Raw genomic sequence first — 16,413 nt, forward strand, 5'->3', positions numbered from 1 at the left:
AGCTCACTGTACTATATAGGTCCTTAGAACTGATTATCTCTATGTAACTGTGTTTGGTAATTTTTGTCCAACTCACTTCCGTATCTTTTCCCTTGAATTTTGAAGGGGATTGTCCATAATGCATTACTTAGTTTCTTAATTACAAAGTAGTAATCTTCTGGTAAGAGAAAGTATTCCTTAGGTCATCTGTTTCTGAATGTGAGAGCTGGAATAATATGTCACTTCATTTTTCAGACTGCAGTTCTCAAACTACTAGTGAGTAGTGAAGTAAACATAGTAGATCTGAGGGTGTATTTTGTTTCAAATGATAGGAATTATGAGAAAATAGCAAGTACAGTGCCTTGTGCTTACTACTGGAGTAAATATCATGAAACTTTTGTCTCAGAAATGTACTATGTGCGATAGGCCAGAGATCATCATGTAAACTTTATTCTTCATATAGGTCATAGGACAGCTAAAGGAAGAAAGCTTTCTTCTAACCCTATTGCACTGAAGATAGAAATCTAAAAGAAAACCATTTGCATGTTTTAAGTGCACAACACATAGCTAATGAGTATCTGTGTTTAGTATTCTTCCTTAACTAGAAAAGTACAACTGTTGAACCTACATGATACATATCATTTTGCAGAATGGTTTCTTATATACAAGTAAGGAAAGAGTGAATATCATTTTTTCCAATAGTTTATCAAAAAAAAACCCTGCCATACACCATCTTAATTCAGGGAATTTTGATGAGTTAAGAGATCCTAATCCTGACATATTGGGATTGTTAAGTCAAGAACTAAACAAAAATCCTGAGGAGGAGCAGAGTTGAGATTCAGTTTAGGATATGCTTTAATTAGTCTAGTGCTGTGAGATGGTCTGTATGTCAAGTGTGCTGCTGATCGGTCAATAAATAAATCACTTAATTGGCCAGTGGCCAGGCAGGAAGTATAGGCGGGACAAGGAGGAGAATAAAACTGGGAAGTGGAAGGCTGAGTCAGAGAGACACTGCCAGCCGCCATGATGACAAACAGCATGTGAAGATGCCGGTAAGCCACGAGCCACGTGGCAAGGTATAGATTAATAGAAATGGATTAATTTAAGCTGTAAGAACAGTTAGCAAGAAGCCTGCCACGGCCATACAGTTTGTAAGCAATATAAGTCTCTGTGTTTACTTGGTTGGGTCTGAGCAGCTATGGGACTGGCAGGTGATAGAGATTTGTCCTGACTATGGGTCAGGCAGGAAAACTCTAGCTACAGTCTAGACTTCCTCTCCCTATACCACAGAAAGCAGCCTCCTACCTACCTTAGCCAAGCTCAGTCTGTTGTTAGATCTGACTTTAATAGGCTTCTTTAAAAATAATTAAACCACACAAAGAAAATACAAGGTTTGTAACATTTCACAAACTGCAAAGTTAGCAGCAATCATTGTCAGGTATTTTTTCACCTTAATATTTTGCTATTTCCTTTTTAAATACGGGTCCAAAAAGCTGTTAGAAAGAGTTAACAGCTTACTCTAGTTGAGAAAGCGACATGTAATTGCTTAGTCTCATTCAGAGTCCACCATACCCAGACAGACATTTAAGAGGCCTGTCATTTGGAAGTAGTGCTCTTGTAGGTCTAAGCTTCAGCAGAGAGTGCTGTATTTCCCACTGTTATACAGCATTGCCGTGGTTCTGTGGAAGTATTAGGGGGAGTGTGGGGATAAGATAAAAGCTGTGTGACAGGGCTTGATACAGAACTTCTTATACTCAGGTTAATCAGAGCAATTTCAAGTTGACAGGCTCCTAGTGAGAACCTTGTAAGATTCTCTTTGGAATTTTTTAAAAAGAGATTTTGCTGTCAAAAAAATGATATGAAAATGACTCTTAGATGCTTAGTTAAGGCACTTTTGAAAACGCATTAATTATGTCAAGCTAATTGTAATTAGTATTACTTCAGTATTCTGAATCAGTGACATGAAGGAGTTATGTACCTTTTGAGGTCGTTAGCTGATTGGTTAGTTGGGTCCTTCACCTTTCTAAGTGTTAATCAGAAAGGGCATATAGAAGAGAGTCCATTTCACTTTAACCTGCTTTGACGAACGCAGTAGTTGATTAATTCTGCTATCATGCTTTGTTAGATATTTGAAAAAAATGTAATTATAATTTTTAAGTTTCTTAGGATATGAAAAATAATCTTTTAAAAAAGAAGATAATTACTAATTCCTTTGTGTAGATAATTATTAGGTTCAGAACATTTTTCTTAAATTGGACATGATGGCTAAGGGACATTAATTGAATTGAGAGCCTTAAGGGCATTTTAGGTACCATCTTGATTGGTATTACTAACTAAAGAGCAATTTGACATACAGTGATAGCTTAAAGAGGGGCAAAGAAAATATTATAGTATAATAACATCAAGTCTCTGATGGTATGTATTTGGAGTGAATGATTTGTTTGAATTTTGTAGGTTCTAGGTTTAAGAAGATTGCTTACCCACTAGGATTGGCCTCATTAGGAGCAACTGTTTGTTACCCAGCTCAGTCAGTAATAATTGCAAAGGTAAGTTCCTTTAAAGTGAGAGCAGTGTTTGTTTAAACTTCTAATGTGACAATATTTAAATGTCACACAAAACCTTAAACATTTGATTTTCAGAGGCATGTAGTTGAAATAAACTCTTGGGTTGGCACAGTTACATTAGCATCTTGTCATGGAAAATGTCATTTTTAATTTTATGATCACCACAAATAAATAGGATGAATGTGTTTAACTATAGTTCAGCAATATAAAAGCAGGTTGACAGATCAAGTTCAGAGACAAAACTGGAATTTATGGGGAGAAATACTATTTCACAGTTGGGACTATATAAATGTGTTTTTTTTCTTAGTTAACAGAAAATTACACCTGCTGGCAGCTACTCAGTTCAGAAGATTAACACAATGCAAGAAATAGCGAAATAATAGATTACAGAGACTTCTGAGGTTAAAAAAAATACACACAGAAACAAAGTAAATTTTGAAACCAGTGTAAAAAATTACCATCATCCAGCTCATTGTAATTGCTGCACATTTAAATAGTCTCCTAATAATTTGAACAATTTTTATGGAAGTTTTCTTTTTGCAATGATAGAGGTTAGTCCCAGAGTCCCAGACACTATGCTGGTCAAGCCATAAACTATATTTCCAGGCCGTGTATTTTTATCATGAGTTCAAATTCAGAAGCACAGATTTAGGGTATGCAAGTTTTTCTTCTTTTCTGCCATTAGTTATCAACATTTAATATTTCAATTCATACTTAAATATTGTTTCCAAAAGGATGTTCTGTACTTGTATTCTCACTACTATGTCTCTTTAATTGTTGATGTAGATAAAACTGCTTTCTTCAATATTTTGAAAATGTCATGGATATTGTGAACTCTGCAGTTTATAATGTGATCAAGCTATAAAAGCTTATAAAAGGAAAAGAATATTATTCATTAAATCTAGTTATACTTGAGAAAATTGCTGGATAGAGTGATGAATTTTTTACAAAAGACTCCTTTCTATGAATTTACATGAGAATTAGACACTCAAATTAATGTCGATACTGAACAAAAACTTGAGCTCATTTTACGTAACCTTTATATTGTTCTCATTTGCTGATAAGCAAATGATGGCCCACTGAAGCTTCCCAGGGACTGCCTTATCTGAAGTCACACTCAGCTTTAGGCGTCCTACTTTTCTATCTGTTACTATTCCCACTGGATGATGCTGCCACTGATTCTCTTTTTCTTTTTACAGTAATTTCTCTGTGCATATGTGTATGTGTGTGTGTTTATTTTCATAAAAATGATACCAATTCATCCTTAAATATAAGCATTAGAGAAAAGTTTAGGCTAGAAGAAATATAACCACTGAAATATGCTTCCAACCATAAAAATATCAGTATCAAAATCTCTTGTAATATTCTTCTAGCCATCTTTACATGATTACATAGAAAGATAGATGAGTAAATATGTAGAATAGAATAATGGCTGGTATAGATCTTTTTAAATTAAGAAGTGTTTAATTCATTTTAACAAAGGAAAAAACTTAAAGAATTATTGAATTTAATATTAAATTCTGAAAATTATTCTACAGTAAATCACCAAAATTTCTAACAATGCAACCATTGCTTTTTTGACACTCAGTATATTGTATATAATTTTGTCAGATTAGAATATACATATATGTACATATATAGATAAGTAAATAGATAAAATATGGCTTCTTGATCTGAAATCCATGATAGGATTCAGAAAGTCTATGACTCCTACACTATCTAAAATTGTATGAAAAAAAATGTTTGTATATAATACATTCTGTTTATTTGGTATTACCAGGACTGGTACATAGCAATTACCTGAAAAATTAAAAGCAGTATATATCTGAAATTTTAATTCAAATTGTACTATGTTTATTTTTTCTACTTTATTATTTCAAATGTTTGTGTGTACATGTCCATGCATGTGTGTGCACAGGTATGTGTCCATGTATATAAATGCACATATATAAGCATGTACTTGTGAAGGCTATAGGACAGCCTTGAGTACCATCCTCAGGAACACTATACACCTCCTTTGAGGTAGGGTATCTCATTGGCCTGGAGCTCACCAATTAGGCTAGATCAGCTTGCATTTCCATTTTCTATTAGTTTCTTTCAAATAGGGAAAATCATTTGAATAAACATGGTTGCAGAATCCACCTCAATTTTATATGTGTGTGCATGTGTATGTGTCTCCCAGCTTTTTAAATGGCTAATCTTAAAGAAGTTATATTTTAAACATTCAGTTTCAAATCTTTATAATGCATTTAAGTCAGTTTTCCTAAAAACATATTTTAACTCATATTTTGTCTGTCATGTTGTACTTAAATTGTTTAGTTTCAAATGAAACTGGTATAGAAACTTATAGAAAAAGCAAACGTAAGACTGTGAGTCAACTTGCAAAAGAAGTCATCATATTATGTGAAATAAGCTAGATTCAGAAAAACAAATATTGAATCTTTTCTCTCATTTATGGATCCTAATTTACATATTGATGCATAAAAGCACACACACATGAATGTGATATGAAAATGTATCTATGTGCACAAATATATGACATGAAAGCATAAGGGAGTCTAATGGAAGGAAGAAGACTCAAAGAAGGGAAGAAGGAATTGGGAGTGAATATGGTCAAAGGACATGATATACTTGAAAGCAATTGTCTTTAGGAAACTTGTCATGGAGGGAATTTTGCAAGGAAAGATGTATTTTATATTGAAAGTAACCACTAGTGACCAATATTCAAAATTCTCTGAGTATCTTTTACTATAAAATAAACCTTTCACTTGGACTGGAGAGGTGGCTCAGTGGTTAAAAGTACTTGGTGCTCTTCAGAGGACCCAGGGTCAGTTCCCAGCACCCACATGGTGGCTCACAACCATCTGTACCTCCAGTTCTAGGGAGTCTAATGCCCTCTTCTGCACAAGTGACAGCCTTGCATATGCTGCACATATGTATATGCAGGCAAAACATTCACACACTTAAAATAATGATAATTAAAAAGAAGTAAATAAAATAAATTTTAGAAACTCTGTGGCTACTCAGACAAGTCTCCTTAAAAGGATATCAGATAAGAGCTTTTCTATTGTAAGTATTTTTCTTTTTAAAAGGAAAGGGCTGTCAGCTTTCAAAACAAGTGACAATCCAGACAGTAGGTGGAATGAAAGTCTCACTTAGTATGACACTATTATTTTTTAAACATTTTCTTTACAGTATTTCATCTTTAACTTTATATGAAGATTAACCAAGTAGTCTGTCTTTGGACTCTGTAAAGCATCTAGGAATAAGCTTTTACTTGTAAAACTTAAAGTTAACTGAGCCTTATTAACTTTGTGATTAGAAAATTCCCTCAAATTATGTTAAATATGTCATTATATACATAGGGGTAAAGATTGCTATATGGTAATGATGGTACTTTACATTAGTATGTAAAGGAAGGATGTGTTATTTAAGAATGTGTTGGGCAGGCGGTGGTGGCGAATGCCTTTAATCCCAGCACTTGGGAGGCAGAACCAGGCGGATCTCTGTGAGTTCAAGGCCAGCCTGGTCTACAGAGCTAGTCCAGAACAGACTCCAAAGCTACAGAGAAACCCTGTCTCAAAAACAAAACAAAACAAATTTTACATCCTTAGTCATCAGGGAAATGCAAATCAAAACAACTCTGAGATACCATCTTACACCTGTCAGAATGGCTAAGATCAAAAACACTGAAGACAATTTATGTTGGAGAGGATGTGGAGCAAGGGGAACACTCCTCCACTGTTGGTGGGAATGCAAACTTGTACAACCACTCTGGAAATCAGTATGGCGGTTTCTCAGAAAATTGGGAATAAGTCTTCCTTAAGACCCAGTTATACCTCTCTTGGGCATATACCCAAGGAATGCTCAATCTTACCACAAGGATACATGCTCAACTATGTTCATATCAGCATTATTCGTAATAGCAAGAACCTGGAAACAACCTAGATGCCCCTCAACTGAAAAATGGATAAAGAAAATGTGGCACATATACACAATGGAGTACTACTCAGCAATAAAAAACAATGATATCATGAAATTTGCAGGCAAATGGATGGAACTAGAAAATATCATCTTGAGAGAGGTAATCCAGACTCAGAAGGACATAGTATGTACTCACTCATAAGTGGATGCTAAATGTGAGGGAAGGGATGGCCAGACTGCAACCCACAACTCCAGAGAGGCTAGCTAACATGGGAAGACCCTAGGAGGGACACATGGATGACCCTGTGAAGGAGAAATGGATGAGATCTACATGAGTGGACTGGGTGTGGGGAGTGGCAGAGGGTGAGGAGTGGAGGATGAGAACATAGGGAAATGGGAGGGTCAAGCTGGAACAGGGACAGAGTGTGAGGGTAGGGAGGAAGATACCATGACAGATGAGTACATCTTGGGAATAGGAAGAGGCAGGGTGCTGGGGAGGCTCTCAGGAATCCACAAGTTTGACCCCACCTTGGTCTTCTGGCAGTGATCCAGAGGGTGCCTGGACTGGTCTACTCTAGTGACCAACCTAGGAAATAACCTAGCTGTCAACAGAGAGCCTTTGTACAGTGACTGATGGAGGCAGATACAGAGATCCACGGCCAGGCACCAGGCTCAGCTCCAGGAACCCAATTGATGAGAGAGAGGAGAGATACTGCAGGCGAGGGATGTCGAGATCATGATGGGAGGACGTGCAGAGATGACCGGCCACACTAGTGGGATTCCATGAACTGTGGACTGGTGGCTGTGGAGACCCCATGGGACTGGACTAGGCCCTCTGGATATGGAAGACAGTTGTTTGGCTCGAACTGTTTGGGGGCCACCCAGGCAGGGGCATAGGATTTGTCCCTGGTCTATGGGCAGGCTTCTGGAATCTGGTGCCTGTGGTGTGACACCTTGCACAGCCTTGGTGCAGTGGGAAGGGGCTTGGACCTGCCTAGGCTCAGTGTGTTGGGCTCTGCTGACTCCCCATGGGAGACCTCGATTTGGGGGATGTGGGGATGTGGGGTGGCTTGGGAAAGACGGCTGGGGGGATGGGAGAAGGGAGGAGGGGGGATCTGTGGATAGTATATGGAGTGAGTAGAAAAATAAAAATATAAAAAAATGTGTTGGGATACTAAAGGACTTTACTATATGTCAAGTATAAATAAATCCTAAATGGAATAAAGGCCTACTCAAAATGAAATGCTATTTAAAATGTAAGAGGAAAAAGGTATATTTTAACTATTTTGAAATAAGTTACATCTTAAGTAAGCCACAATCTTGAAGCCATCAGAGGAAAATGATACATTCGACTATATAAAATGATTACAATAAGCCATATACAAAGGTGTAACGGTAACGCCCGCATTACCGTCACCCGTTCACCATGTCCGAGCGAGGGCCTGCAGATTAAAAAATAGAGACAAGAGACAGCGAGTCATTCGCCACGGCTGAATGCCGAGTGCCAGCTGAATGCTGTTTATTGAAAGAGGGAGGAAACCTTAAATACAGGCTTACAGCACAATGGCGGATCCCCGGAGGGCAGAAGTTCGCTACATTTTTGCATCTAAGCTGTTTACACCAAATGCAGGATACAGGAACAAAGAACCTCCGGTGGAACGTTAGGTGAGAAGGAAACCAGCAGGGAATCTGAATAGGGAGGACATCTGGTCAAGGTCAGCAAGCAAGGCAGCAGCCACTCACAGTGAGGGGCCAGGGCCCACAGGTCCCCCCTTTTTACTAAAAAATGAGCTTCTGACTTAGGTTGTGTGAGACGTCAGCAGGTCATCTTACCCGTCATAGAGACATCTGCCCAGGCCACACAAGTGCTCTGTCTTAGGTTGGTGACCGCCCCCCAAGTATTACCCGTTTTTGAATACTCATTATCATACAGACTCAACCACGTGAGCTGTAGAGTGACTGCTGTCAAAGATCTCAAAGTGGCGCTGGGCTTGCAATCTGTGTGACACAGAAAAGACCAACAGAAGTCCTAACCCATCTATAGCCAGGAGGCTAAAGGCGATTGAGCCATTCCCTTCTTAAATGAGCTTTACTGTAAATTGGAGTCTTTGTAAGGTAGTATCCCATAAGCAAATGGAACTTGAGTTTTAATAATTTTTACAACTTTTAAAGCCAATTTAAATGTATAAATGTAGAATTAAATTTATCGTGCCCAATAAAATAAAAGATTAACTGTGGTAGCTACTTTTGCTGCCAGGGTCTCTATTGTGCTAGCTGTAGAACCCAATTATGAAATAGCCATCCCAGAAGCAATAGCAGCAGTGGCCACCACTGCTATAACAGCAACAATGGCAACAGCGATATCAGATTCTCTTCTGGAGCGTGTGAGCATCATCTGTGTCTAACTGCCATGGTCCATTGGCATGGACGCAGCTCCAGGAACATGAACCATCAAGGCCCATATTTCTTGATCCCAGCACTACTTAGGCTGGCAGGTCTGCAAAAGAACAACTAAGAACCATAAAGAAAACAAAAACAAAAACAACAAACAAGGAACAGAACTAATGGTCTCATTAATGGCTACATTCAGGCTCACAAATTTTAAGGTATCTTCAAAAAGGCTAGATGAATTTCAGGAGGCCAATAAATGTTTGCACAGAGCCATTCCTGAAAAGTAGGTACTACACCAGCTTGAAGAGGGTTGCAAAATGTGAAAAGGCTGAGCTGGCATGCTGCTGTTAACAAATGAAGGTCATTGACCTTCAGAGTTATTCTTAATCCCCAAGGTGTGACATATTCTCAACATTTTTGAAAAAAGTTACCATACATTACCTTCTGAAGAATCCAACCATATGGTTACAGTTCCTATGCTTATGTTAATGCTTGCCAAGGCTGGCCGTATTGGGCTCTCAATCCCCATTGGCATCAGAAGGGGAGAGTTTTTTACGAAGGCCCAATAGGTCTCTGCCATGTTGGGATTCAGCAGCAGCCACAGGGCGCACACAGCACTCAGGAACCCAAAGAGGAACTTCATTGTCCTGCGGAAAGACACAAACAGATCCCAGGCCCACACCAACACCGGATCGGGTCCCCTCCACGTGCCAATAGAAAGATTCTTCCATCGCACCAGAGGATGATTTGCAACAGGAGCCCTCCAGTGCTTATCTGCAGCGGATACTTCAGCAGAATCCACGGATAAAAAATTTAAAATATATAAAACAAGGGAAAGAATAGAATGTGGAGAAGAGAAATGAGCCCCTAGCTCCCCCCTTTTTATTTTAGAAATATATATTTTTAAGGTACGATGGCAGCATTTTTCTATAGCCTGTCCTTGATGGTTATAAGGAATACCAGTCTTATTAACAATAGAAAAGTCTTGGCAGAAATTTTGAAAATCTTGGATTGCTGTAGGCGGGACCATTATCAGTCTTTATGTATTTTGGCATTCCCATGTAAGCAAAAGTATGAAGGCAATGATTCTTTACATCTTTAACCTTTTTTTTTGAATGGGCAGAAGCAAAAGTTAGAGAAGAATATGTATCAATAGACATATGGACATATTGTAATTTTCTAAAGGAAGGCACGTGTGTGATGTCCATCTGTCATACATGATTAGGTAAAAGTCCTCGGGGATTAACTCCCAAATGAGGAACACGTAAAAATTTAACATAAATAGGGCATGATTTAACTATCTGGATGGCTTGTTCCTGGGTTATGCCTGTATGATGACGAAGAGATCCAGCATCAAGATGATAATGTTGATGTAACTGAGTAGCCTTATCAAAGGCAGAACAAACTAATGTGACAGCCATACGAGTAATGGCATCAGCCCTCTGATTACCTTCATTTAGAGGTCCAGGCAATTGAGTGTGAGCTGTAATATGGCCCACATAAAGGTTATGTGAGCGAGACCATATAAGTCCTTGTATTTGTAATAAATATTTATGAATGGGAGAAATGGATGGTATGTAGGCTGTTGTCTTTAAAGGCATAATGGCATGTGCCATATATTGACTATCAGTATAAATATTTACATTCTCATCAGAAAACATCTGTAAAGCAAGTAACAGTGCCTGTACCTCTGTCATTTGGGCAGAAGTGTCCTGGACTTTCATTCTCTTTATTATGTTACCAGAAACCATCACAGCAAAACCACGTGAAGTGCCATCAGTAAATACTATACGGGCCTGAGGAACAGGAGTCATCTGTTCTATCTTGGGAAATATAACATAATGCAATTTAAAAAAAATGACACATATCATTGGAGGGGTAGTGAGTATCAAACCGACCCTGTATGGAGCATGTCAATATGGTCCAGTCATTATCATTACCTTGTAACCATGTTATTTGAGACTGGGTGTATGGGGTCACCACAATATCTGGCTCTTTATCAAAAGTTTGAACATTGATCTTGATTTCCTTAAATATAATCTGAGCAACAGCCTGTGGATAAGGAGTAATGGTTTTTGTTGGAGAAGCTGGGGAATGTACCCATAGAATAGGACCTGTTTGTCAAAACATGCCAGTAGGTGAATGAGCAAAGCAAAATATCAAATATAATAAGGGAGAAGAAAGATCTATATAATGTATGTGAGCCTGTTTTAGGGCCTCTTGTATTTGTTGTAGGGCTATATGTCCTTTAGCTGTTAATTTACGGGGAGATAAAGGGTCAGGGTTGTCCTTTAGGACGTCATACAAAGGTCGAAGTTGACCTGTTGGAATTTTTAAAGTGGACCGAAGCCATTGAATATCTCCCAGAAAGGTTTGGAAATCATTAAGCGTGTGTAGCTGATCCGTACGCAGAGTAATCTTTTGTGGACGTATGTCCATGTGTAGCAATTCATGACCTAAATAATGATAGGGAAAAGATATCTGTACCTTTTTTGGGGCAATCTGTAAATTAGCCAGGCTAAGAACTTCTTGTAAATTAGAAAAGGCATCAAAAACAAGTTTTTTATCTTTAGTAGCCATTAATATATCATCTATGTAGTGAATTATATAAACATCTGGAAAAGCTTTTTGAACTGGAGCTAGGGCCAAAGACATATAAATTTGACATATAGTAGTAGGGCTATTGGCCATTTTTTGAGGCAATACCATCCATTGATATCTCTGATAAGGTTCTCTAAGATTTTTTGAAGGAACATTAAAAGCAAAGCGAGGACTGTCCTCGGAATGTAAAGGCATGGTGAAGAAACAATCCCTCAAGTCAACCATAATTAAATGTCAATGTTTAGGAATTGTCACAGGGGCAGGCAAGCCAGGCTGTGTTGTTTCCATGAGAAGCATGGTTTTATTTACAACTCTAAGATCCTGTAATAGCCTCTATTTTTTTTTTTTTTTTTTTTTTTTGGTTTTTCGAGACAGGGTTTCTCTGTGTAGCTTTGCGCCTGTCCTGGAACTCACTTGGTAGTCCAGGCTGGCCTCGAACTCACAGAGATCCGCCTGGCTCTGCCTCCCGAGTGCTGGGATTAAAGGCGTGCGCCACCACCGCCCGGCATAGCCTCTATTTTTTAAATTTCTTTTTAATAACAAATATAGGTGAGTTCCAAGGTGAAGTGGAAGGAATGATATGACCAGCATCTAACTGTTCCTTAATTAATGTGTTTGTAGTCTCTAATTTTTTTTTAGTAAGGGGCCGCTGTTCTATCCATATAGGGTCATCACTTTTCCAAGTGATTTTTATTGGTTGTATAATCGAAGGCTGCTGCGCAGGGACCCCTATGGAAAAGACCCTAATCCTCTTGTATCCCCAGGACCTCTAGTGACATAGTTTTTGTCTGCCATAGGGAGTGGGTCTCCTTGTAACATTTTTTTAAGCCTCTGTCTGGGCAGTAGCCCTGACTTTTTAGTATCTGTTGTACAGGCTGTGTAGTAAGCATTGTTCCCATACCGTCTAACATATCTCGTCTCCATAAGTTTACTGGAATGTCAGGTAGCACAAAGGGTTGAAAAGTTTCTGCATGACCTTCCTCATCCTTCCAGTTTAAAAGTACCCTGTTCTGTAATGGCGTCTGAGCTGTGTCAATACCTTGTAGGTTAGAGATGGAATTCTTAAGGGGCCAATTGGGATCTCAGGATTCTTGTGAAATTATAGACATATCCAGTACCAGAATCCAATTATCTTTCAATCTCAATCCCATATAATTTTGTTTTTAATTTTAGGCTGTTTATCATTGATAACTGTTTGTCAAAACATCTTTTTTTTGTATTTTTAAAACCTCCAGTTTTATATATAGGCGCCATTTTGTCTTTAAAATATGAAAGCAATAATAATTGAGCAATTTTATTATCAGTTTTTGTTTTTATGGTCCTTTTTACATATGTCAATTATAAAAGTATTAAATACAATCTCTATAGGATTTGAAGAGGTAACTTTAGGCAATACTCTGGAGTATTTTTATAAAATCTTAAAAAGAGGATTTTTTTTAATATAGATTTTAAATAACACATTAGTACAAATAGCCAATTATTAACAATATGGACCAAACAATTTACCTGTATTTTATTTATTAGAAAAATAATTTTGTGACCTCTTTATCAGTAAGAGATTATTTTTTATGGGTTTATCTTAGTAACAACATTATTTAATAAGCTAACAACCCAATCCATTTTAGTTATATTTTTAGAGAATTAAACCAAGAATTTCTAGAAAGCAACTTAAATTGCAGAACCAAATTTTCAGTAATGATCAACAGACAAGAGCATACCTAATATACAGTTCAAAATTATGAATCTTGTTCCTTTAGTTTATCTATCATGAGAATCAAACATTTTTCCAAACATTTATTAAGACAATCAAAAGAACAAAACATCCTTTATTTATACAGCATTGATTTAGCATTCAATGTCCTGATTGAAACCATTTTTTATCAGAAGTTAGGCCCGTTTAAACTTTTAGGCATTAGTCCCGTTTTGGGTCTCTCTGTTCACTTGGAGCGAGCTGAAGCTGCGGCTTAGCTTTGGCTCCGCCCAGTGCTCAGGCTCTAGTGCCTGTGTCTGGGCTCTAGTGCTGGTGCCCGCCCGGGCTGCGCTCCATCGCAGCTCCGCCTTCCATTGGCACGTACCTGTCCGCCCTCTGTTCCACTCCGGGCTATCTCCTGTATGCTTTTGTTTGTCGCTGTTGTCACTGGGCGCGCTCCCCGCACATATAAACTCATGTTTAAACTTCCTATTCCCATGAAGGGACTACCTAATGAGTTATTCCCACCATAAGGGAAAAACAGAAAAACATTTCCCATGAAGGGATCCTAAATATTGAATTATTTCCATTCCGAGGGAAAAATAAAAAACATTTGAACCAAAATAAGCAAACAGACAGCAAAATTTCTAACCTCTGGGCTCGATAGCTGTTTAGCCAGCAGCAATGAGGCCTATCTGCCGATTCTTTGTAATTCAGATGTTGTACTGTAGAAAGAGCTCAGAGTTTCAGCTATCCTGAAAATTTTATAATTGGAAAAAGTCTTTTTTTTTTCTATTACCATTGGGAAGAGGCTTTTTTTTCCCCTTTATCCTTTTTCTACAGGGCCCCAATCTTTAGGCCTAGTTTCAAAATTTTTTCCCCTTTTTACCGGGAAAATCTTTTTTTTTTTATTAAATTTTTTTTTCCCTTTTGTAACGGGAAATTTTTTTTCCTTCCCTGTTCTCTTTTGGGAAGATTTTCTTCTTTATTTAAAATCTTTAGCTGTCTTGCCCTTTCTTAACTTTGGTGGCTTCCTGCTTCAACAGTCCAATCAACTGACTGTGAGCTAGCTGCACCCATTTTAATTCACCCTTATCTTTTTTTTTTCTTTAAATTGCTGGCCAGCCTTACCTTTTGGGTGTCCGTCAGCTCGTCCCTTCTTTCTTAGATCTTGGTAACGTCTTGGTAGAATCTCGGTGGGACCTCCATTTGTAACGGTAACGCCCGCATTACCGTCACCTGTTCACCATGTCTGAGCGAGGGGCTGCGGATTAAAAAATAGAGACAAGAGACAGCGAGTCATTTGCCACGGCTGAATGCCGAGTGCCAGCCGAATGCCGTTTATTGAAAGAGGGAGGAAACCTTAAATACAGGCTTACAGCACAATGGCGGATCCCCGGAGGGCAGAAATTCGCTACATTTTTGCATCTAAGCTGTTTACACCAAATGCAGGATACAGGAACAAAGAACCTCCGGTAGAACGTTAGGTGAGAAGGAAACCGGCAGGGAATCTGAATAGGGAGGACGTCTGGTCAAGGTCAGCAAGCAAGGCGGCAGCCACTCACAATGGGGGGCCAGGGCCCACACAAAGGTTAATAAATAAATGAAAAAAATGGAGAAACTATTTGTAATGTATACAACAAAGGTTAACATCCTTAATGTTTTAAGAACTCATATAAAGAAATAATTAAGAGATGAGTACTCTTTAGAAAAGTAGAAAAAGTATACAGATAGGCAGTAGACAGTATAAGATGTATAATGGCCTAACCAAAGATAACTAAGTTTTTATCTGAAGTTGTTGGGGATTTTTACTCTTTGGGGGGTGGCGCCACCCAGCTCCCAAATAAATCACACAGAGTCTTATTCTTAATTATGAATACCCGCCTTAGCTTGTTTCTAGCCAGCTTTTCTTAATTTAAATTACCTGTCTGTTGCCTCTGGGTTTTTCCCATTCTCTTACTACTGTAAATTTTACTCTTGCTCCATGGCTTGCTGTATAGCTGAGTGGCTGGCTCCTGATGTCCACCTCCTTCTCTGGTTACTTACTTCTTCCTTTTTTTGTCTCCCAGATTTCTCTTTCTATTTATCCTCTCTGCCTGCCAGCCCCACCTATCCTTTCTACTGCCTTGCCATTGGCTGTTCAGCTCTTTATTTGACCATCAGGTGTTTTAGACATGCACACTAACACAGCTTCACAGAGTTAAACAAATGCAGCATAAACAAACATAACACATCTTAAAATAATATTCTACAAGCGGTTGCATAAATGTCAATTTAAGAGACCATGTATATTTTGATACTGGGGGAATTTTTATTTTTTTAACAGTGCTGTGGATAAAGCCTCATGCACGTTAGACAAGTACTCCTATAATGAGAGTACACATCCGTAGATGCTTGTTTTTTGCCCTTCAACTTCATAAAGACTTAAAGGAATCATAATTTTGCTGTTAGTTAATAAGAGTGGGAAAACCAAAGTATGTTTGTGGTGGAAGTGTAAATTGCTGCTGTTTATTGCCAACTTTTTGAAGAACAATATGATAACATCTTACAAAAACCAAATTAGAATGATTCTTAATCCAGAAATTTCACTTCTAGGAATTTATTCTGAGAAAACACTGCAACTGTGAATGACCTAGTTGTATGTATAAGGAATAGGATGCTAATTTCATCATTGTTTATACCTGCTTTCATGCTGTATTATTTCTTTTTTTCCCTATGCTGTGGAATGAGTGTAGAGCCTCATCCATGTTAGACAAGACCCTACCATAGGGTTTTATTTCCAACCCTGAATTGCTTACATTTTTCAAGTGATAGTATGCAATTAATAAAAACAATACAACTTTTAATTTGAAGAATAAAAAATTGCTTAAAAAATACACACGTTAGTCAAAAGTGTAATTTGGTAAAGTTCTCTATTAAACCTTAATAGTTGTATACTGTAACCCTGAGGAAGGATGGGGAAAATTAAGAAGGAGCCAAAAGATATTCAAAGGGAAAATGCTATTAGTGGAAATTAACCCAGACTGACTAACGTGGAACTCTGGATCTTCCTGACAGGTGCCATCACTCCCAACTATCTTTCTATCAGAAACGAATGTCAGTCTCTTAAAAAATTAATTGATGTCTTTTATTTCTCAGTGAATGGAGAAAGATCCATAAAGTTAAAACAGTCATCTCATCTTAGAAACCTCATTTTTCTCAGTTATCTGTTTATTTTCTCAAAATATTTCTACCTAAAATTTGTAGATGCAATTTTCACTTAAA

At 37.9% G+C, this 16,413-nt stretch overlaps 1 protein-coding gene across 1 annotated transcript in view; it reads left to right on the forward strand.

Annotated features, from left to right (window-relative positions):
* Positions 1–16,413, forward strand: part of Apool (apolipoprotein O like) — a 65,628-nt gene that overhangs the window by 33,735 nt on the left and 15,480 nt on the right. The window contains exon 6 of the mRNA XM_052734918.1: positions 2,434–2,525. Coding sequence (XP_052590878.1) covers positions 2,434–2,525 — 92 coding nt within the window. The remainder of the gene's footprint in view (positions 1–2,433; positions 2,526–16,413) is intronic.

Source organism: Peromyscus californicus, unplaced genomic scaffold (genome assembly GCF_007827085.1).
Source record: "Peromyscus californicus insignis strain IS unplaced genomic scaffold, ASM782708v3 Scaffold_10__1_contigs__length_136768540, whole genome shotgun sequence".
Taxonomy (NCBI): Eukaryota; Metazoa; Chordata; class Mammalia; order Rodentia; family Cricetidae; genus Peromyscus; species Peromyscus californicus.